Consider the following 23762-nt stretch of genomic DNA (forward strand, 5'->3'; position numbering starts at 1 on the left):
TCTGCAGCGAAATTCGAAAGGTTTACCTTGTGCTTAAGCGTTTCCTTAATATATTCATCAAATTCCCTGGTCACAGAGGCATCCTTCCCATCCTTTTCAGAACAGCTGGCATGTATTCATGAGAAGTAGTGTTGGTTTGATCAGTAACTTGGGAGTTAAATTTATATGACTTTAACAGATGCTCTTATCCAGAGCACTTACCAAAGTGCTTTGTATTCATCTTAATCAACTATTTCATGCTAAAATTCCTTCAATTCAAAACGCATTGAATTGTCTAAGATTTCCAAATGTCATTGGTGCTATAGACTGTACTCACATCTGGATAAAGGCTCCATCTGTACCCATGGAGGCAGACTATGTGAACCAAAAAATTATTTCACAGCATCAATGTACAGGTACATGCAAGTTTTGCCTACCCAACAGAAATTGTAAAGCATGTTAGTTCATGGGTTTGAATAACTTTCACCCTTTGTCACTTTTGCCATTGTTCTAGATGGTTTGCACCAGCCAATTTCTATTCTCCAACATTGAGGTAAAATGGCCCGGCTCGGTGCACGATTCCAAGATATTTCGTGCCTCCTCACTGGCACAGAGGTTTGCTAAGGTAAGAATACTCCAACCACACAAAATAGTGCAGATTTGGCCTCAGTGTTTAACTCTACTCCTTATAATCGTAGGTGCTTTTCCTGGCTTACTGCTTGGGGATAGGGGTTACCCCTGCCAACCTTTTCTTCTTACCCCATATGCAGACTCTACAACAGATGCAGAGAGGAGGTTCAATCATGCACATTCAAAGACAAGGGCATGCATTGAGATGGCATTTGGACAGTTAAAGAGCAGATTTAACTGCTTGCGCCATCTCAGAGTCACTCCTGAGAGAGCCTGTGATATTATAGCACCCTGTGCAGTTTTGCACAATGTGGCAATACTGCAAAAAGAAGAAATGCCAAGAGTGCAGTTGGAGCAATGGGAAGACGACATTTTAATTGCAGACCACATGGATGGTAGAGCTATGAGGGACATGTATGCAAACACTTACTTTGGTTAAGGGAATATTTTGTTTGCATTTGTTCATTAACACTATTAACATAAAACAAGAGGCGTTTTTTTTGGAAAGAGAAATGTATTAATTGTCTTGCTGAGCCTGTGGACAGAAGAAACAAAGAACAAAAATGTAAAATCTGAGAAACAACTGAACCTACCTTTAACATAAGGCTGTGTATCATGAGGACAGACAAGATCAGATGATGTTCCTCCTTCGATTCCCACAATGATGGGGCGTCCGCTGTTTTGCTCTAAAGCAAGGTCTTCTGCAGGAGTGAGGGCTGCTACAGGAGGCCCACCACCACCAGCAGCAGTAGCAGTTTTCTTTCTGGTTGCTAAAATATTTTATACAGTTGCCACGTTCTCCTAACCCCGCTCATGTTACTTCTAAATCAGGAAATTATTAACATTATTAATTTACTATAACACTTTTAAAATGCCAATGAATGGATTAAATTATATGCTCACGCATTTAATCTGTCTGCAATATTGTGCCAGGCAGCTTCTCTGGCTTTATTAATACAGGACGTGTTGCCTTTCTTCATAATAACGTCTTTATATTCCTCATAAAGACGTATGAGTAGCTCCTGTTCAGCAGAAGAAAAAAAAGCTGCTCGTTCTTTCAGCTCTTTCGACATTTTCTTGCCTTTTCGAATATCGATTAGTGAGGCTGTGTAAATACTGTGTGCACGCGCATGATCGCCGATTACAAAAGCCGGGCTTGAATTAGCGGGAACAGGTTGAGTCTGGATTTCGTTAGTGGAACGGAACTAGACGGAAGTGAACTGTTTGGCTAACTCAAGCGAGGCTCACTCTAATAAGCGCCGCTTTCATAAGCTCGCTTCGTGGAATAGCCCCCAGGACCAATGTTGCAAATCTGTGATAAATATTTAAGGGTGCATATGCATGTTATCCATGTGTTTACTTTTCATGTACACTTCCTGCAGTTTGAACTATGACAACTTACTTTTTGTAAATAGTTACTTCACATCTAATGGGCTTCACTTTTAATGTTTAATATTTAATATAAATGTTTCACTTGTTTGTACTTAAGCTTGACGAAATGTAAAACAATGACAAAGTGAAGGAAAATAAATAATTTTATTTTGAAACAAAGTGCTTGTGATTTGTCTATTGAGTTGTTTTTTAAAATATCAGAACTGTGCCAATGACATTCAAATGTTTTTCTATTCTACAGATCCTTATCAGGGTTATAAGAACATTTTAAACAAATACAACAATATATACAAACATACAAACTGAGTTTATAGACATTTGGGCATGTATATGTGAAAAAAGTAATGGTCCACCTTTTGTTTAATGGTGTTAATTACCTGTGCATCTTTCAATATGCGCTGCACCAACATGTCCTCCTCAGCAAAAACAACAAAGTCACACCAGTCCATTCCTGTGATGAGCATCTGCCCCTGGATCTGTCAGTAGTAGTTATGATGACGCTTCAGCTGCAGTGTGCCGTGCTTTGCTTCTAGGTAAGAGCAGTCAACATAACTTACAGAGCAGAGGATCCTAATGATCAGAGATATATCTACAGAGATCACTATTTATTTATACTCATACTTCTAATGTGCATGGTTGAATAACAACCTATACTGTGGTATTTTATATTCATTTGTATGTTACTGTAATGATGCATACTAAAGTTTGTTTATGCAAAACAGTACTTCCGTTATGGTGAGTAGGTATAATTATTGGCCACTTTAGTTGGTACAATTCTTTTCAGGCCAGCTTAGTAGTTCAACAACTAAAGATCATTCAATTTCTCTGCATAGATTGATTGTCTTCACTCCACTCATTTATGGCCCAGACCACCCCTGAGCAGATATTATATGGGTGGTGGATCACTGTCAGCAGCGCAGTGGTATATGTGCTTTTTATTTTTTAAATCAATTACATTTTGCAGTCTTAATATCTGAAATGATGTCTTTGTAATTTAAAATAAGTAGTATATGTGTAACGACCTGCGCTGGGCAGAACAGGGAGGCGGACACAAACGCTGAGAGCGAGATTTATTAAAGGAAATTCCATTGACAGAGTCGAAATAACGGGCGCAGGTCAGATCGGGAAGGCAGTCCATACATGAAATATACACAGGCATGACAACGGGTACAGAAAACAACAAGACAGACTAACTAAGGAACAAAAGGCAAAACACATGGGAGACGGATAACACAAAGGCGCAAACTTACGAACAGCTGGAATGACTAGGCACAGGTTTGAACAAAAAGACCAATACGGACATGGGAGACACAGGGACTTTTATACACAGGACTAGACAAGGACCAGGTGCGAACAATGATAACAGGGGCGTGGCAAACAATGGGAAATCACAGAGACAACGAGCAGGGCGGGATAAACAGGCAGGGAATACAGACATGAGGGAACCCAGAGTGACAGCTACGAGAGGAGGCATAGCCCTACGTGACAAATATGACTGTATTCTGTGTTTATTGACATTTTTCATAGCACCCTACATTTTTACACAAATGTACAAAGTTTAGAATATTATTACTTACCAAAGTTCTTGGCTTGTGCCATTGCTGCTCACTCTCTGTGCAGCTCAGGACAGGAGGAACAGCAGGAACTCTTAGTTGTGAATAATGTGCAGTTTGATAAAGCAATGCCACCACATGATTGCACAAAGTTGTCCCAGCAACACATGAGCAGGTCTCGAATCATCTAAAGAAATCTGCAAAAATACAAAATGTAGCAAATACAATGAGAAACAGTATCAAGTGCAATTTAATTTAAAAAACTGTTTACAAAATAAAATCAGCCAGGAAAGGCTATATAATTAGAATACACTGTCACTAATAGTCTACAGTGTTGCCTAATGTGGCCCTCATTTGACATAAACAATTTACCAGCTTCAATAGTATTTACAATAAAGTAAATCAGGAAACATCTGAACAAATACAGTTTCTGGGGGTTTTGCCTTTTAACATTCACTTTTCCTGACATTAAGTCATACTCACATTGCCAGGTAACATTACTCAAAACATTACTCCACTACTTACTTTTCACCAACAAAATGTTTTTAATCCCCATAAACATAAATCTAAAACAACATTCATAGCATCTATCTTCTAAAGCACTGTCACCCTACACTCGAGCTGTGTGGCTTCTCCGACTTCTTCATCGACCTAAAACAGGTCGCCCTCACACACATCTCTCCTGTCACCTGATCTTTGTTCAACACTAAAATGCAAATAAAAGAACAGACTTAATCACAGTATGTGTTTAATAGTGAAGTGAGATAACTCAGTCCTGAGACAGGTTAAACAGCAGTCTCCGGCGCGGATTCCGTGTTTGTAAACAAAGCACAATATTCGTTGTTTTGTAAACAAACACGCGTCGGCGAACACCGTCGAGTTGCGCTTTGTTTACAAACACAGATTCCGCTGTTTAACCCAGTCATGGCCGGGCTAAACACAGGGATCCGCCGGGTTTATGTTGATCTTGAGTTTAAGCTCTTACGAAGTTTAGTGTTCAGACACGACCAGCTAGCTAACACACACACACACACACACACACACACACACACACACACACACACACACACACACGCGCGCGCACGCACACACACACACACACGCGCGCGCACGCACACACACACACACACACAATGCTAACGCTAACTAATTTACGTTTAGCTGTGTGCTAGCGCTAACACGGAACACTCACCTTCGTAGTTGTCAATATAACTAGATATGTACATCTTGAAATCTTTCTCTTTCTCGCTCGAAGAAGCCGCGGCATGTGTGTCTTGACGATCCGATGAACATCGTTGACCGTCACTCGAGGGAGGTCCTGCAAACAGCGCGTGTAAAACGTCATTGTTGACGTGTCTCTGCAGTCGCGCCCGATAACCGGAAATGATACTGCCGGTATATGGGCATGCGGAAGCGTCACGTGCACAGAGCGAATAAAAAATATATATTCCCATAATTCCACATGACGTCATAATACCTGCTCTGTCGTCATAACGACGGCACAACAAATGAGGGTATATATAAAATTGCATGTACAGTATAATTCCATATCAGTCCACATAAAGACAATGAAGTGGGAAGATATTACAAGGTGTTGTCTCTGGTGCTGGTGCATCGGCACCCAAGATTTGGATGACACAGACACAGAGGAGATATACGGAGGAACAGAACCAATACAGGAGACCGAAAACACCCATGGCCTGAGTGAGTAAATGAGTACAATGGTGACAACTTATTTTGGGGCATATATTGGGGCTTATTTTGTTCTTTTAACACAGCTGAATTTGGTGTTTATTGGTAAAACCAATAAGTGAAAAATAGAAAAAAAAAACTGATAATTTGACAGGTTAATTTTTATGAAGTCAGTGGTGTTGCTATGGCAACATACCAACAAACCCAGGTCCACAAATAGTGATAGTCTCAATATAAATCAAATAATAACGATTCAATTACATTTGTGTCTTTCTTCTTGGCTTTGTATATTTATTGATTAGAAAAATAGATTAGATTTTTTAATGGGTTGTGTATACCGTATTTTCTGGACTATAGAGCGCACCTCAATATAAGCCGCACCTACCAAGTCTTTTTAAATGGAAAATGTTGTATAACCCGCACCGGGCTATATATGTCGCATATATCTACTGCTTATTCATACAGAATATCAATTTGATACCATATTTCATAATTTGCTGACATCAACGTGTTCAGTAGCTATTCATATCAAACAAGCACACATTAACACAATTCAGATGAAAAACATTCACCTGTTAATTTCATGTAATATTTAATTATGGCTTCTTGAAAAAATCTTTTTTGCAGTAGCACCGTTGAATAACAGTGTTCTGGATGAGGCCTGGGAGAAGCTGCGCCACGTTCTCCTGGACGAGATTGAGGTCTCTTTGAACACAAGTGTTCTGGACGATGCCTGGAAGGAGCTGCTCCAGGTTCTCCTGGACGAGACTGAGGTCTCGTTGAACACAAGTGCTCTGGACGATGCCTGGAAGGAGCTGCTCCAGGTTCTCCTGGACGAGACTGAGGTCTCGTTGAACACAAGTGCTCTGGACGATGCCTGGATGGAGCTGCTCCACGTTCTCCTGGATGAGACTGAGGACTCCTACAACCCATCTCTAGGTGAATCTCAAGTTGATAACATATTGTAATTAGCTGATATCAACATGTTCAATAGTTATTTTCATATAATTCAACTCAACTCAACTTTATTTATAGAGCACTGTAAGAACGGCAGCCAAAACAAAGTGCTGTACATAAGAATAGAACATTAGACATAAAACAAATAATAATAAAAAATGGATAAAACAATATTAACTAAAGCGGTAAAAGGAATCAATAGAACAAATCAAAGAATTAAACTAAAGCAGTAAAAACTAAAAATATACAAAGTCTCATGCTGTGTTTAAAGCCAATTAATTAAAGTGGGTTTTAAGACTCGTTTTAAAAATGGGCAGTGAAGGAGCTTGTCTAACATGCAGTGGTAGGTTGTTCCATAATCTAGGAGCAGCAATGGAAAAAGCTCTATCCCCTCTGAGCTTACGCTTTGCGTTACTTTTGGCGTCTCTTGCCACAGGGCAAATGGTGTCACATGCATCCCTGTAGGGAAGAGCAGGGCTGCCTTTGTAATTCACCCAATGATAGAAAATATTTATTACAAAAAAAAAAACTATATGCACTTGAACTTGGGTTAGACCAAGTGCCAAACTAAAGTGGCTAATCTGTGTGGCATCAGCCAGAAACTACTGGCTGAGGTATTCACCCAAGTCAGCTAGATGTCTGGATGTGTAAAAATGTACTGTACATCTCTGTAGATGCGTCTCCATGTGGTCGACTGTGTGAGGGTTCGAGTCCTCGCCCCCTGTCCAGGATCAGCCACCAGACACACATCACTGTGGAGCACTTCACCTTTCACAGTGTACTGGGCCAGGGAAGCTATGGCAAGGTAGAGTCTTCCCCGTCACGCTGCTCCCACGTCCTCCACACACACACACTGACTCTGTGTCTCTTTTCACTTCTCCTGACTATTCACTTATCATTTTTACATGTCTGTCCTTTTGCCCTTCTATTGTTAAATACTATCTCCACAAGAATAGACCAAACAAACTCTATTCCATCAAATCTTCATATTTCATGGATGTGTGTGTATGTGTGTTTTATTTTTCTTTCACTCTGGTCTGTTTGTCTATTTCTCTCCCTTGGTCCCTGCTCAGGTTTTTCTGGCTGAACTAAAGGGCAGCAAGGATTTGTTTGCTGTGAAAGCCTTGAGGAAGGACGTGATGAATAATAACGTAGAGTTCACCATGGTGGAGAAGCGGGTGCTAGCTCTGGCATGGGACTGTCCCTTCCTCACCCACCTTTACTCCACCTTTCAGACCGAGGTAGTAAAGAACAAATTAAAGGTTACATTATACAGTTCCCCCACCTCTCAGTCAACAGTAATGGGGTGTCCAGCAGGACTCCTTTGTATAGGCAGTAATTAACCACACCAGGCATTGTCACAACTGTTTACTGTACCTTATACTTCATGGAGTCACTGTGGTATTTAGATGATTGTTGAGTCACTAATTCTGCTTGTACTCATACCAAAATGTTTATGGCATTGTCTGCATGTTAGGAGCACTTGTTCTTTGTCATGGAGTACCTGACCGGAGGTGACCTGATGTTCCACATACGGGAAACAGGAAGCTTTGACCTCTACACAGCCACGTGAGGCAACACACACACACACACACACACACACACACACAATGATGTTTTTTTGTATGTCTTATATAAATATAAACGTAGGTGTGTGTAATTATAGTCCGGTCTGATGGCTCCTGGTTTGTTTCTTTCTTCCAGATTCTATGCAGCTGAAATTGTGTGCGGACTCCAGTTCCTTCATGGAAAGGGCATCATCCACAGGTAACACACACAAACAAATCTACATGGACATTCTGTACTTTCACCTTTACTGTTCTTGTCTACTAAACCACATTTTTGCCACATTTTTGTATTTCTCTCCTGCATTAGGGATCTCAAGTTGGACAATGTGATGCTGGATGGAGAAGGTCACATAAAAATTGCGGATTTTGGCATGTGCAAAGAGAATGTTTTTGGAGACAATCTTGGCAAAACATTCTGTGGGACACCATACTACATGGCCCCTGAGGTATGAGATGGCATCAAATGAATTTGACATTGAATGTTCTCACCTGTAGCAATGTCAATGTAATTCAGTATGCCCTGAATGTGAATGTGTGTGCATGTGTGTGTGTGTGTGTGTAGATCATTCTGGGTGAGCGGTATTCATTCTCTGTGGATTGGTGGTCATTTGGTGTGCTCCTATATGGGATGCTGATTGGTAAGCCTCCATTCGATGGTGAAGAGATCGATGATATTTTTGATTCCATCATTATGGACATACCTGACTTCCCTAACTGGATCACTCTGGATACCAGAGACATGCTAGAACGAGTAAGCATGCACAAAACCACACCTGATGACACATTAATAATAGTAATAATAATAATAATAATAATAATAATAATAATAATACTTCACAACCAAGACATGAATAGACACACTGAGATATTTCTATTATGAATAATATTCTTGCTTTTGGTTTTCTTCCATGAACAAAGCTGTTTGAGCGAGACCCTTCTTATAGACTGGGTGTTGTGCCTAATATCCGAGGTCACTCATTCTTTGAGATCGTCGACTGGTCTGCTCTGGAGAGGAGAGAGATCCAACCCCCTTACGTGCCAGTGGTATGAGCTTTCTTTCCATCTCTTTCCATTTCTTACAGTCATCTCTCATTCCTGTTTTTTTTACTTTTCATACTGTATGCTCATAGAGCAAATTGCAAAAATACAGATACTGAAAAGCAGCCTCTGTTCATCATGTGATTTGCTTCCATTCTCCTCCAACCACAGAAATCATCCAATGACGGTGGCAACTGCGAGCAGGAGTTATTAAACGACCGCCTGTCCATGTGTGAGAAAGGCTTGATTGGCTTAACGGACCAGAGTGCGTTTGCTGGCTTTTCATTCGTCAACCAGCACATGGAGCATCTCCTGCAGGGGTGTAAATAAAAAAAATGTAAATGTGCCATATTTTGTCAATTGTGATTTATACACCCCAATCAAAATTTGTCCTCCGCTTTTAACCCATCTGTGCAGTTAGAACACACACACACACACACACACACACTAGTGATTACTAGGGGGCTGTGGATCACATGTGCCCAGAGCGGTGGGCAGCCCTAGCTGGTGCCCGGGGAGCAGTTGGGGTTAGGTGCCTTGCTCAAGGGCACCTCAGTCATGGCCTCAGGTCTGAGAATTGAACCCACGACCCTCCGGTCACAAGACCAGTTCCCTACCACCAGGCCATGACTGACCTGGACAAGTGATGGACAACCTGCTCCACATCTTAACATGACAGAAGAAGATACAGTACAAATGTGTGATTAAACTATACAGCCAGTGTTTTTATGTGTCACTGACTCTCCCTTCTCAAAATAAAACCTGTATTTTGGGCATGGTCTGGGGGTGATTCACAGAGGTGTCAACTGGCCATAACGGCTCCTCCAGGTTATGTATTCCATTTTAGGCAATATTTGATACACCCTTGCCAAATCCATGTAGATCAGGTATCACCAAATGGCGGACCCGAACACCGTCCTGTCCGGACCCAATCACATTCCTGATTAACTGGATACGGACCCAAATGCCAAAAAAATGTTAACGGGAGACTATATTTTAAACCGGAGAATTTATTTTCAGACGAGTGTTACGTTCACCACCCATTTGAGTGTTACGTTCAACAACTTTCGTTCGCCACCGCGGACCCGGACCTAAGGTCTGAGCTATCTGCCAAAAATGGACCGCGGAAAGATTTAATTTATTACCCCTGATGTAGATGTTTTGTTCAAGTAACCATTCATTATTGTAATTCAAAAACATTAGATAATCCCTCATTGATTGTGTCCATGAATCACTGATAACACAGAGTATGTGGAACGGCAGAGTAAGGGTTAATAACCCAGTTTGCAAAAGAGGTTACTGAAAGTATAGATAAAAAGATATAGATTATGTACAGTTGAAGTCAGAACATGCATGTCATACTCTCTTGCTTTGTATTGTGAGTTTGCAGGGGTATATTTAATTTAAGCACATGTGCATATGGTTTCATTTTTGTGTACATAAAGCTTAGAAGTATTGTAACGACAGAGCTAAGAGGTGGACACAAATGCTGAGGATAGCAGGGTTTAATAGCTGGAGTGTTAACATAGAGGATACGAGGGTAACGAGGCATACTAATTAAAATACAACTATCACAAATCAAGAACTAACAACCAGACAGGATAACTCAGATAACAAAAGACAGAGGATAAAACAAATACAAGAACTCAGAACAAGGTAGATAAACACAGAACCAAGATTACCACCACAGTGACTTCCAAAGAGGGACTGAAACACAGGGAGTACAAGTACCAAACCAATCAAGACAAACTAGAAACACCTGAGCTGAAAGCAAGGAAGGAGGGACAGACAAGACAAGGTGAACAACAGAAGACCTGGGCTGTGTTCGAAATAGACTACTACATACTGGATACTGCATACTGGACTCAGTATATACTGGATACTGCATACTGGTCCTCGTAGTAGTAAAAATCTCTCTCACTCGCAGCGCTGGATGCGGGGATTGAGAGGACACTTCGGGCAATTGTTGCCAGGTTGGGGAAATCGTCCTGGTGTTCTTTCCACCACAAAAGAACTTCGAACGATTCGTCCTTAGGTGACTTGAGTTCGATGTATGCCGAAACTTCATCCTCGTTTGGCTCAGTGTCTTCAGTGGAATCCTCAACATCGGACAAATGATCAGATGGGGCGAGACGGGGTCTCTTCGGTGCTTGGTTCAAAACCTCGGTGCTGGGGCCTGGTGAAGAGTCGCGTCTTTCTCTGAGTTCTGTTAAGAATAGAAATAAGAATAAACGAAATAAATAGATGACAATGTCATGCTGTCAGTCGAGCACGGCTGAAGGTGTCGTCTTAAGCGCTCCCTGCACACAGCTGTCAGGTGAATGGTGGGTGTTTTCGAAGCTTCCAAGGCATTGGTTGCGTCTTTGAACCGGGCCAAAAAAGCCACAATGTCCAGCAAAGTCTCCTTGCTTACAGCGGTCAAGCGGTCTTCCTCGCCTCGCTCCTCTAGGAGAACATGGATGGCCTCGTATTGGCTGCTGATGGAGTCCAGCATTGTGTGAAGCGAGTTCCACCACGTCTCCACCGACACTTTCAGTGTTTTCTCCAGACGGCTCTGGAGGTGCGTTTGTTTAAAATAAGTCACTAGCGATTTGGCAGACTCAACAAGCCCACTGATCTCTTCACCAAACACTTTTTCTTCGGTGTGTTTCCCCAGCGTGGTGTGCAGCACTGTGTTCAGGACATGTGCTGAGCAGTTCAATCTTGTTACTGTACGGAGAGCAGCGATGATGTTTGAGCCCTGGTCTGTAACATACACGAGTTTGGAGAAGAAGTCTTCCAGTCCGAACTTACGGAGTGCTTGTATCAAAGCTGGCTTTATATTGTCAGCTGTTTTCTGCAGCGAGCTGTCCCGTTCGGCAGTGCAAAGCACTCTCTCCTTCAGCTCCCACTCCTGGTTGATGTAGTGCATGGTCACACAGAGATAGCCCACTTTTCGGAAGTCATCAGTCCAAAAATCGAGTGTGACAGCACCGTTGCAGCCAGGTCATCTGTGACCTTATCTCAGGAGCAATTTTCTGCCTCGTTTCCTCTGCGAACTTCTTAAGTCTGCGAGAGACAGTGGTAGGATCGGGCCAAAAGTTGATGTGCACCTGCCCGAGCTCCGACATTGATCAAGCCCTGGGCTAATTCCAAAAAACCAATGCCAATAACGGTTTCAAAAGACCTGATGTCTCGACTGACAAAATTCACAGCCAGCTGTGCAATACTCTCCTTGTCCTTGGTGGTTTGAAGCTTTGGGGAACAAACCTTGCAATTGATGAGGCGGCAGCTGTGCAGGTCACTAAGTGTTTCCTCAGTGAAGACGTTCCCAGTTTCTGACTGTCGTATGCGAGTATTTTGTGACATGCTTTGCACGCCGCATAGCCAGTTACTGTGTTGTTATCCTCGTCTGCTATTACACCAAATTTCATCCATATATCAGACTTTGCCCTGGAAGAGGCATTGTTGACTATTTTAAATAAACCTTTGGCCAATCTTGCTTTGATCTGCTCCGAGTCCGACATGATGACAAATGCAGTGGCAGCTAAATAACGTCAGTTTGCTAGGCTTATAGGTAGGCCCTATGTACAGTAGCCTATTGTTGGGAAAGTAAGGGGTTAATGCTTAGCAACGCATTGTATTCTGGGAGTGACAGTGAGTGGTAGTAGTTGCTGTGGCGGGAGCAGCATGCTAAATTATCTCTTGTCATTTTTCTTTGTTCTAGCGCAGCTACCCATTTAGCTTTGTAACCACTTATTTAACTTACCCGCCCGCATACCCACCCGTATTTAACTTACGCGCTCGCGTACCCACCCGTAAAATTGCGGTATGTGTAAAACCCACCCGTTTCAGCATCTATTTGCCCATACCCGACCCGGTGCAGGACTCTATACCATGCCACTTGTCCATACTAATCACATATTAAACCCAAACCAAATCTCAACTAAACAGTCCCAAACTGAAGCCGTGCTAATCTCCCACCAAACCCTTACCAAGTTCCTAAATCAATCAATCAATCAAAGTTTATTTGTATAGCGCTTTTAACAACTCAAGTTGCCGCAAAGCAGCTTTACAGGGTTTACAAGGTTAACAATACTATGGGTCCAGAACCCTAATGAGCAAGCCAAAGGCGACAGTGGCGAGGAAAAACTCCCTATGATGGTGGGAAATAGGAAGAAACCTTGGGAGAACCAAGACTCAAAAGGGAACCCATCCTCCATTGGGCGGCCCGTTAACACACAAATACACAAGTCACACACAATTCACACAATCAGACTAAGTAAAAGGTAGAATTGAAAGTTCTGGGTTTTGATATTGTCACTGTAAATGTCTGTTGATGAATGCCAGGCTTTCATTCCATGTCGGAGCAGTGATGCTGGTATTGTAGGCTCCGACTGCAGTGTTACTCCCCAGGTGAACCCCGGCATCAGCACATCCACCGGCAGCCAGACCATCCCCCAGGTGCCTGCAGGTGCCTGTATCCAATCGTCTTGGGTAGAGCCATGCAAGAAGATAGATAATACAGACTGAGTGGACATGAATTTAAACCACCATTGATTTAAATGTACGTAGCTCACGTACCAGTGATCAGCATGTGGCTCCGGCAGACTAATCTATAGCAGCATAACTAAAGGGAGGGGTTCAGAGGTGACTACAGGCATGAGGGCTCACTGAGACATTGCTTTCCAGTCAAGTCATAGTCACAAATAGAGTGATGCCAAGACACAGCTGGATGACAGCATCAACATCTCAGATCACCAGAAATCTCAATGTCTGGGGGCCCCCAAGCCCCTACACCTTACAAGGGGAATTTTAGCTGAAGGCTTGACTAAACAGGTGAGTCTTAAGTCTAGATTTAAAGATTGGAACTGTGTCAGAATCTCGGATTGGAGCTGGAAGGCTATTCCATAATTGAGGGGCTTTAAAAGAGAAAGCTCTGCCTCCGGCTGTAGTTTTACTAATTTTTGGAACTAGGAGAAATCCAGCATTTTGGGAGCGCAAAGGGCGAGATGGGTTGTAGTAATCAATGAGTTCACTCAGATATTGTGGGGCAAGACCATTTAACGCCTTATAGGTTAACAGGAGAACTTTAAATTCAATGCGATATTTAATCGGCAGCCAGTGTAGTGCGGCGAGAGTGGGACTAATATGATCGAATTTCCTAGCCTTGGTTAGGACTCTAGCTGCGGCATTTTGTACAAGTTGTAGCTTCTTTATGGACTGTTTAGAGCATCCAATTAGAAGACTATTACAGTAGTCCAATCTCGACGAGACAAAAGCATGAACTAGCTTCTCTGCATCAGCTAATGAAAGTAAGTGTCTCAGCTTGGCAATATTACGTAAATGGAAAAAGGCAGCCTTAGTGACATTGCATACATGTGTGTCAAATGAAAGATCAGAATCAATAGTGACACCTAAACTTTTTGCAGTAGATTTTGGTGTTACTGAAAAACCATCTAGGGTAAGGGGAATATCAGCCCAATTGCTTCTAACAATGTCCAGAAAGCAGAAACACTTAGTAAACGTTTAATGAGCTTTTAACAACCTCCTATCAAACCCTCAAAGGCCTCCTACCAAAACCCAAACAGCCTCCCTACAAAACCCCATAAAAAAGAAACCAATCAATCTTCCAAGCCTGTGGTAAAGCCCTAGTGAGCTGAGGCATTCCCACCATCCTCCACCGAGCCAGAGACCCCCCCATCCACATAAGACCTCACCTGCAGACTCCAGCGCATAGTCCGCCATCCCCGTCCCATCAGCCCTGGAAATACTCAGTGCTCTGTGCACGATGCATTCTATTTCCTGTCACACACACAAATCAGCATTAGGAACCAGCTTTACGTAAACAGGACAGTGTGTGAGATTCACAGTGTAGAACTGGGTAATAAACACAGCTCAGAGGTCCTGGGAAAAGCATATTATACATGCGCACACATGGGAGAGCACACACACAACCACCCACAAACAACTTTTCAAACATATTGGGATATCACATGCACAAAATTTGCCAGGATAAATATATGTGCACACCATATGTAGACTGTCTTTCAGCTGTAAGATCTGCTGCTGGAGCCCATCCATATCTTCAATGAGTCTGCTGTTCTCTGATATTAGACTAGGGGGAGACAAAAGTTAAAAAATCGTACATGCGTGTAACAAGTGGTTTAAGAGTTTGAGAAAAAGAGTTTGAGGAAAAAAAACACAAACTTACTAATTCACTCGCAGTTCCTGCATTATCTGTACACACACACAAACACACAGGCACGTTATTTGAAAATGCTACTGTTTGGCCTTTATTTGCATTTCTATGACTATCTGTTTGGTATTATAGGGTATTATATGGGTATCAGATTGATATTATAAGCTAATGAAGGGTCTCTGTAAAAATAAAAAAGTACAATTTCACTACAGTAATGTACTAGTGATGAAAGTTATTCTCTAGCTAGTATTGTTGTAGTGTGTAGTGCCATATTTGTCAATTGTGATTTTTTTCACCGCAATCAAAATTTGTCCTCCGCTTTTAACCCATCTGTGCAATTAGAACACACACACACACACACACACACACACACACACACACACACACACACACACTAGTGATTACTAAGGGGCTGTGGTGCACACATGCTCAGAGCGGTGGGCAGCTCGGGGGGCAGTTGGGGTTATATTAGAGATATTGCCTTCACATGTAAAAAGATTTAACACAGGAAATGAATGTGCTTTATGTTTAGATCGCCGCTGATTTTTAATTCTACTCTCTACTATTACTGAACTTTATAACTCTCACAATCTCACTGATTTATTGACCCGTTTCTGTGGTCTTCATCTATTCTGCATCGATAAACTCAACCTAGAAAACTACCGATGTACAGTACATTCTTTTTATAACATAATTAGAATTTCTAAGCATAACAAAAACAACTTTGAGTTCAATATTGAGAAACACTCTTTCGGGAACGGTCCCATGTGTGTTAAAGATAACAACAATACCAGGCGTTAACTACGAAAAGCGTGATCACTTGTTTTACTCCATTTCCCAGAAGCCCGTTGGGGAAGCAGGAAGAACGCGTCACGCCGTTTGAAAGCGGCGGCTATAGCAGCGGGACATGCATGTCAACAAACACCACATATGATCCAGAGCGTGATCAATACACACAGATTAAACACTTTTAGAATTAAATTAAGCAATATCAAACCTAAACGTGTTTTGCTTACAGTGTGTGGAGATCCTGGACGTAATATGATCAGCTATCTAGCTATTTAAGCGGGTTACTGTTTAAAGTTTCTACTAGCTGGAGTTAGCCGTTAGCTACGACGCTATCAAGAGTATCAGCAGGTGATTCGTCCTAACTGCCTCTACCTGCATTAACATCACGCTAACAATGTCCTCCAGAGGTAAGAAAAGCACGCAAATAGCGTTCTTCACAGAGAATGCAGGAAACTTCTGGTGTCCCATGTCCTGACTGCTTTTAGAGTTAAACACTAACTTAATAATGACACCGTTGTCCTGTTTCTCATCACCGGGGCTTCCCTGTAGTCAGTATTATGATTCCTGTCATTAATATTGTTAGTATTTGGGTTGGTTAATTTAAAGCCGAGTAACCTGTACATCTCCCAGCGTGGCAGCACCCTTATGTCAACGCATTCAAGCACGTGAAATTGGAGGAATGGAGAAACGCCAGTAAAGAAGGAGATGTTTCGACCTACAGGGTAAAATCAGTCATTAGGAGATGTGTTTTTAAGCCCTTCAAAACGTATAATCTTTTATGCGTACTGGCTTTTAAATTTGAACATGCCACTAGATTTTATCTGTTTCATTTCTGTATTTGTGCTATCTATATTATTTCTTATTTCTCCTCAGATATTTTCTTCAATTTAAGTAGTTTGGAGTGCCCAGTACATATGCTAATTAATGTTTGTTCTTTATTGTTTGCCATATTTGTTGTTTGTTTGTTGTGTGTTTTTGTTGTAATGGAAGGACAAGACACTCAAGTGTTCCGTGTTCCGTATCCGGGGTTCCGTTCCAGCCAGCAACTTCATCCTGCTGCCCAAAACCAGCAGCCAATCACTGGGCCTCACGGGCCGTTACTTTTACCTGCTGTTCAGACCCAGCCCCAATAAACACTTTGTAGTGCATCTGGATGTCGCAGCTGAGGTGAGAGAGAGAGAGAGAGAGAGAGAGAGAGAGAGAGAGAGAGAGAGAGAGAGAGAGAGAGAGAGAGAGAGAGAGAGAGAGAGAGAGAGAGAGAGAGAGAGAGAGAGAGAGTGTGAGTGAGTGAGTGAGTGAGTGAGTGAGAGAGTATTATTTATAAACTGCTAAATCTTTCCTTTTCTAATTGGAGCAGGAAGGTCAGGTGATCCGTCTGTCCTTCTCCAACCTCTTCAAAGAGTTTAAGTCCACAGCAACATGGCTGCAGTTTCCTTTCCTGTGTGGAGCAGCGCCTGGCTCCGTGTACGAAAGCACAGCCAAGACAGCCAAACACGGTACACACTCACACCTGAAACAGGACATGTGCCTGTTTTGATTACACTCATGCCTGAAACAGGATATCTGCCTTAGCAGCAGTGTGTTGTTTTCAAATAATTGCCTGTGCCTTGATTGTGAACAGAAATGTTGATGAAATAATATTTTGTTGGGACTGTACACTGAGTGCCACTGGCTTGAAACTACACTGAGTTCCCTCTGTGACATATTTTCCAGGAGCTAGGTCATTTGGATTGTATTTCATTTAATGTGCCAAGAAAACAACTCTGATGCATGTTCTCAAGGTCCTGAGGGGCAGGTTTGTCTACTTGGCTGCCATCTCCGTGATGGAGCTGGACACAAAAGACCAGGCTCCAACTGAATGGACAAATGTCTATAAATCTGAAATGGTTGCCAAGCTAATGTTCAAAACATATTCACTAGTCAAAGCCAACAAAAACAGCTTAATTAAATTGTGGCCTTTGGCTTGAGCTCATCTCCACCGTGGTCGCAGTGGGTGCAGCGATCCTATTGACGTCGAAATGTCCATTCACACGTTTGCGAATGACTGCACACACCACAGGATTCTCACCTACACATGCACACTTTTTAACACAGTTGGCATAAGACATCTTTTTTTTGTTGTTGTTCATCCTGCCAAGAAATCGCCGCACATGCGCCCGGTCGGTATTCTAACCCAAAAATCTTCACGTTAATTTCGGCCCTGATTCCAGCATTTTTTTCAAAGGACCAAATAAATGTAAGATATTTGTAAAAGTCGATGTTAGTTTGACTGTAGACTGCAGTCTTGAGAATCATTAGTCAAGAGCTCGTAAGGGCTTAGGCAAAGAAAGCACTTCAATCTATGATTGTCAAGGTCAGAACATGATAGAACATGATTTTTACTGAAGTATAAGATTCACGATCAGGCTGTGGTGAGAATTGCAGGGTCTCTCATTCCTATTTCATGAATAAATCAGCATTATATCATTGATGTAATAGTCAGAAAAACACAATGGATGACAGTAAATGGTTAAAAATGCTAATTTACGATAGACTCAACCCTGTCTGTTCAATCTCACATCCACTATTCAGGCATAAGTGTGCTTAGCAAAGAGCTCATACTTGTACTGAAACTACTGTACAATAAATGGACTGCCTTGTAGAAAACATGGTATTGGTTAATATTAACCAATTAATCATATTGGGTAATACTGCCAGCCCATGTTAAAATATTTGTTATTGATTGATTGATTAATATTTACTTAATAGCAACAGTGTTATTATGAGCTAGCAGGATTAGCAGAATGTAAGGTATTGTCACTGAATGGTCCTGAATAGCTTACAGCAGCTTGAAGCGTTCCGTGTTTGCGTCCGTGTGTGTTCCAGGGTTGGTAGGTCCCGCACCGGCCTGCGTGCGCTGGACGTGTCTGGTGATGGACCTGCGATACGTCCTTTCCACCTACCTGAACAGAACGCACAGGCACCTGAAGAGCGTCAAGCTCTGTGCCAACATGGCCATCAAAAACATCATCACCAGCGACCTGCTGCTGGACCCAGGTAGGCAAACGCCACGTTCCCACACGTTGGATACAGACACTTCGCCAGCCTCGTTCTTGGACGGTCTTCATTTTCTCTCTGTCTCTGCGGTATTGTATCTCTCCCTCTCCAGGTCTGTCGTTTTCCGAGTTCCGGCAGGCTGGCATGGTTTTGCCGGAGGGCACTGCCCCCATGCCCAGGGAAATGTGCTTCCCTGTGCCAAAGGGCAGCAGCTGGCATGACCTCTATGATTTCATCAGGTGAGCTCGGGGTGGCCCGTCAGCGTGACGGAGTGCCCTACTCTCTGAGTGCCGTTTTTTATAATCATTAATAGTTATTAACTATTCTACCCTCATTCTTGATTCTCTTTTGAATCCTTGATTTTTACTTTGAGCAGAGTAATAAAGAAGTAACAAGAAGGTTATCGCTAATAATTAAGTTAGTCATTTATCTAATCCTGTTACAGGAAAGGAATCATCATCATCGTGTGTGTGTGTGTGTGTGTGTGTGTGTGTGTTCAAAGGTTTCCTTCAGATGGTGCAAAGATGCCCTTTGACTCCATACAGAAAGGCCTCAACAGTCCGTCTTTAAGTGAGTATTGAAAGTGCAGTCTGTGCACCGAGACTCGCATTAATGCAGATACTGCCTACACACAGACTGGCTACCTCTCACACCGGCCCTGTCTCACACCGGCCCTGTCTCACACCGGCCCTGTCTCACAGCGCCCCTGTCTCACAGCGCCCCTGTCTCACACCGGCCCTGTCTCACACCGGCCCTGTCTCACACCGGCCCTGTCTCACACCGGCCCTGTCTCACACCGGCCCTGTCTCACACCGCCCCTGTCTCACACCGCCCCTGTCTCACACCCGCCCTGTCTCACACCCGCCCTGTCTCACACCCGCCCTGTCTCACACCCGCCCTGTCTCACAGCGCCCCTGTCTCACAGCGCCCCTGTCTCACACCGGCCCTGTCTCACACCGGCCCTGTCTCACAGCGCCCCTGTCTCACACCCTCTCTGTCTGTGTAGAGGAGGTTGGAGTCAGTGAGGAGCCCCATCGAGAGGAGAGTCGCTGTGTGAGCATCAGCACACCTGTGCAGGAACGTGTCTCCCTCATCCAGCAGATCACCACGCCCAGGCCTGTCAGTGTGTGTGTGTGTGTGAGTGTGCGCGCGCACTTGAGTGTGAGTGTGCACATGAGTGTGTGTGTGAAGCCGTGTGTGCACGTGTTGTAAAGGTGTCAGAAATGTTTTTTTCTGTCCTAGCATGGGCAACGTTTTAAAAACATTTGTCCTTGTAATTCCCTTAGTGCACTGTGTGGCCTACAGTTTAGAGCAGGGGTTCTTAACATTTTAGACCTCGGGCCCAATTTGTTGAACATAAAGTGGCACAAGGCCCAGTCAGTGTTTATATATATGTGTGTGTGTATATGGTTGTGTGTGTGTGTGTGTGTGTGTGTGTGTGTGTGTGTGTGTGTGTGTGTGTGTGTGTGTGTGTGTGTCTAGCGTGCCAGACAGCACTCGCTGCTCCTCACCTCCAGTCTGCCCGAGCTGACTTCTAAAGACGGCGATAATCTGAGGACAGCAGGTCACGGGTCACAGGGTCCTGTAGAGGACGGCAGGGTCACGTGTGCTGATGGAGGCGGCGTGCACGTGTTCGCCCACTACGAGAGTGAGGATGAGGTCAGCACGTGCTCCACAGGCAGCGAGGAAGTGGCAGTAAGTCTCAGACCTGCCGGGAGTGTGATACTAACAAAGGGCCTTCTGGAGCAATATGTAAGACACACAAACACACACACACACACACACACACACTTTACATGCTTGTGTTTTTGTATCATGAAAACTGACTATTTTCCCCCAGACGCTGCAACCAGACCCCATACTGAAGCTGAGCAAGATCATCGGCTTTGGCGGAGCCACAATGAGATGCGTAAGTGAGATGACACGAGACACAAATGAGACATCTACCATTCTTTCAGTTGCGTCATTTATATCCCTCATGAGGAATCTCCTCCCCTTCTGTCTCTCTCTCTCTCTCTCTCTCTCTCTCTCTCTTTCCCCCAGGCTGCGTGGGCCAATGATGGGGAGGAGGTGGTGTATCCATGTCACGCCATCATCGTCAGCATGAAGGTCTCGTCTGGTCATCAGCGATTCTTCATTGGCCACACAGACAAAGTGTGTAACACACACACACACACACACACACACACACACACAGAACTACTATGCATGTGTAGTCTATGTAGTGAATGTTGAGAAGGAGGGTTGAGGGTTGATGTTGAGAGCTGTGTGTGTGTGTGTGTGTGTGTGTGCGTGTGTGTGTGCGCACGCGTGTATGTGTGTGCGTGCGTGCGCGCGTGTGTTTCAGGTCTCTGCGCTGGCATTGAACACAAACTCGTCTCTCATGGCCTCTGCTCAAACAGGCGCTCACTGTGTGGTTCGCATCTGGGGCTACCATAGAGGGCAGTGTCTGACTATGATCAAAACACACACACAAGCGCTCCACTGCCTCAGGTACACACACACACACACACACACACCGAGTTCGAGTTCCTAATGATTTTACTGTGTTGTGCCTCTAGTTTTTCCTATAGCGGAGGAGTGTTGTGTGGCGTGGGCAGAGACATGCACCACAGAACCGTGAGTGACGCTGTAGCACCTATTCATTCTACATCACTTTACACTGCTGTCTAACTTTACACTGCTGTCTAACTTTACACTGCTGTCTAACTTTACACTGCTGTGTTGTATGGGTAAAGATTTATTTCATTAGCGAGGTTTATGTGACGGTTGGTTTTTTTTTACAAACCTCTCTAGTTTTGTGTGTGTTTGTTTAGATGGTTGTGGTGTGGAATACACAGCGTGTCTCTAAAGGGGGCGTGGCTTCAGTCATTGCTAAAGCTCACACGGATGTTGACATTCAGACCATGAAGATTGCCTTTTTTGATGACACACGGTACACACACACTGATACTATTTTTTCTGACACATAAACATGAACTTTGACCTATATACATGCTTGATTAATATTAAATATACAATACACTGTGCATACATACATACATACATCTTTCTCTGTAAATCTTGTTTTTATTTCCTTGGGGAAGATAAACAAAGTTGTTTTCATGAGTGTAATTCTGTGTTTTATCTTCTTGTAATAGTTCTTTTGGGTTTGGGTTTCTCGCTGGTGTGCGTGTGCAGAATGGTGTCGTGTGGTGTGGGTAACGTGCGGTTGTGGCGTGTCCGGGGCGGGTCTCTCCGATCCTGCCCCGTTAACCTGGGACAGTATCACAGCCTGGAGTTCACAGACCTCGACTTCGAACAGGGACACACACCTGACCGGCCGCCAGACGACCGTGCACTGTGAGAGAGCGCGCACACACATACCAACTAGCCTGTGTGTTTTTATTAATAACCAACAATGTTCTGTAATTTATTAGTAATTGATGTCTTGTGAAGAGTGTGTGTGTGTGAGCAACTCTACTTTGTACTACAGGTTTGCCAGCAGTAGGAGTGGCCACATCCTGGACATTGACTATGTTGCTGTGGCAATCAAGAATGTTAGGAGGCTTCTCCCAGCTCAACAGAGCCATGCCCACCACAGAGATAAGCAGACTTTCAACACAGGTGAGACAGTGTCCAGGGGGTGCATAGGTGAGAGAGAGTAAGTCTAGGGAGTGCACAGGTGAGAGAGAAAGTGTCTAGGGAGTGCACAGGTGAGAGAGAGTGTCTAGGAAGTGCACAGGTGAGATAGAGTGTCTAGGGAGTAGTGTTGTCAAAAAAATCGATATATCGATACGTATCGATACTAAACATAATAATGTGAGACGCGGGAAGTTTAAACGCCTCCGCCGTTCGAGCAGGGTTGCGCGAGGTGTGCGGACTCGCGCACTACGTTCACTCGCGAAAGTATAAACCTAGCTTAACACAACGAATCTGGCCAAACACCTGAAAGCACGCAGATTTGTACAAAACATTCCAAGAGGTTGGTGATTATTCCCATTTTTAGTATTACTACAGCATACAAGATTATGTGTCCGATTATGGTATCCTAGCAAATGTCTTGGTTTAAGAGCCGTAAGTGCAACAGCATACAGGGAGAAAAAAAATAGTGATCGTACTACAACGGATCAATACTGAATACTGAACTCTACTCTAATACTGAAGTTTTAGTTACTTAAAGACTTAGTTAGTTACTTAGAGTTGTTTAAAGTATACTTAAAATACACTTTTTGCACTAGCCTTTTTTGACTTCTAAATGTGAATTCCAGAGTGCACTACTATTATTTATGTTAATTTATATTAATGTGCAATTATTTATTTTTCTGTTTGAATGTGGTAGGGACTACACCTTTTATTTATTTGACATTTGTGAAACAAAATACAATATTCATTTGTTTGTTTATAAAAAAAATAAAAAGGCTTTAAAACGGAAATGAGCACAGTATCTGACTTTGGTATCGAAAATAGTATTGAATTTCAATATTTTTTGAAGTATCGTATCGAAGTTGTAATTCTTAGTATCGTGACAACACTACTAGGGAGTGCACAGATGAGATAGAGAGTGTCTAGAGCAGGGGTGCCCACAAGTTTTCAGCTTGCGAGCTACTTATAAGATGACCAAGTCAGAAAGATCTATCTATTTATTTTTTAGCGGGGTGGGGGGGTGTGGGGGTTGCGTGTGTCCTAGACATCAGATTGGCTACCATGTATGTCAATCTAAATACAGCCGTCAGTGTAGATGGACGATAGCCTGTCATTCATCCACTACTTTTTAATGTCATGCGATCTACCCACACTTCCTTCGGTCGATCGCGATCGACGTAATGGGCACCCCTGGTCTAGGGAGTGCACAGGTGAGATAGACAGTGCACAGGACATCTGCTATGGCAGCCTGCCGCCAATATTGTTGGTATTACGCGACCTTTGTCCATCGCACATGCTCAATCTCTTCTGATGTTCTTATTA

General features: G+C 43.2%; 2 protein-coding genes and 1 long non-coding RNA gene across 4 annotated transcripts in view; 2 read left to right on the plus strand and 1 right to left on the minus strand.

Moving 5' to 3' along the window:
* Nucleotides 1-2206: 2206 nt before the first annotated feature.
* LOC143474429 (uncharacterized) lies at nucleotides 2207-4944 on the minus strand. 2 transcript variants are annotated; one of them, XR_013120766.1, is made up of 4 exons: nucleotides 4747-4944; nucleotides 4169-4260; nucleotides 3579-3751; nucleotides 2207-2530 (listed from the first exon to the last, which is right to left on the minus strand). It is a non-coding gene; the product is annotated as an uncharacterized LOC143474429 (long non-coding RNA). The 2 variants fall into 2 exon arrangements; XR_013120767.1 differs by lacking the exon at nucleotides 4169-4260 and having other exon boundaries at nucleotides 2208-2530.
* Nucleotides 4945-5119: 175 nt separating this feature from the next.
* Nucleotides 5120-9139, plus strand: LOC143474034 (protein kinase C delta type-like). Its single transcript, XM_076971297.1, has 10 exons — nucleotides 5120-5258; nucleotides 5874-6185; nucleotides 6878-7008; nucleotides 7277-7444; nucleotides 7681-7772; nucleotides 7908-7970; nucleotides 8079-8217; nucleotides 8334-8522; nucleotides 8690-8815; nucleotides 8981-9139. The coding sequence occupies exons 1-10, from the start codon at nucleotides 5123-5125 to the stop codon at nucleotides 9137-9139; spliced, it is 1515 nt and encodes a 504-aa protein (XP_076827412.1). The 5' UTR covers nucleotides 5120-5122.
* Nucleotides 9140-15864: 6725 nt separating this feature from the next.
* wdr90 (WD repeat domain 90) overlaps nucleotides 15865-23762 on the plus strand; it is an 18765-nt gene continuing 10867 nt past the window's right edge. Inside the window, exons 1-16 of the mRNA XM_076970516.1 lie at nucleotides 15865-16186; nucleotides 16410-16501; nucleotides 16770-16946; nucleotides 17137-17275; nucleotides 18645-18815; nucleotides 18928-19054; nucleotides 19318-19385; nucleotides 19822-19934; nucleotides 20298-20567; nucleotides 20656-20724; nucleotides 20859-20969; nucleotides 21163-21308; nucleotides 21377-21434; nucleotides 21632-21750; nucleotides 21996-22157; nucleotides 22291-22421. Coding sequence (XP_076826631.1) covers nucleotides 16174-16186; nucleotides 16410-16501; nucleotides 16770-16946; nucleotides 17137-17275; nucleotides 18645-18815; nucleotides 18928-19054; nucleotides 19318-19385; nucleotides 19822-19934; nucleotides 20298-20567; nucleotides 20656-20724; nucleotides 20859-20969; nucleotides 21163-21308; nucleotides 21377-21434; nucleotides 21632-21750; nucleotides 21996-22157; nucleotides 22291-22421 — 1966 coding nt within the window. The 5' untranslated portion in view covers nucleotides 15865-16173. The remainder of the gene's footprint in view (nucleotides 16187-16409; nucleotides 16502-16769; nucleotides 16947-17136; nucleotides 17276-18644; nucleotides 18816-18927; nucleotides 19055-19317; nucleotides 19386-19821; nucleotides 19935-20297; nucleotides 20568-20655; nucleotides 20725-20858; nucleotides 20970-21162; nucleotides 21309-21376; nucleotides 21435-21631; nucleotides 21751-21995; nucleotides 22158-22290; nucleotides 22422-23762) is intronic.

Source organism: Brachyhypopomus gauderio, chromosome 13 (genome assembly GCF_052324685.1).
Source record: "Brachyhypopomus gauderio isolate BG-103 chromosome 13, BGAUD_0.2, whole genome shotgun sequence".
NCBI lineage: Eukaryota > Metazoa > Chordata > Actinopteri > Gymnotiformes > Hypopomidae > Brachyhypopomus > Brachyhypopomus gauderio.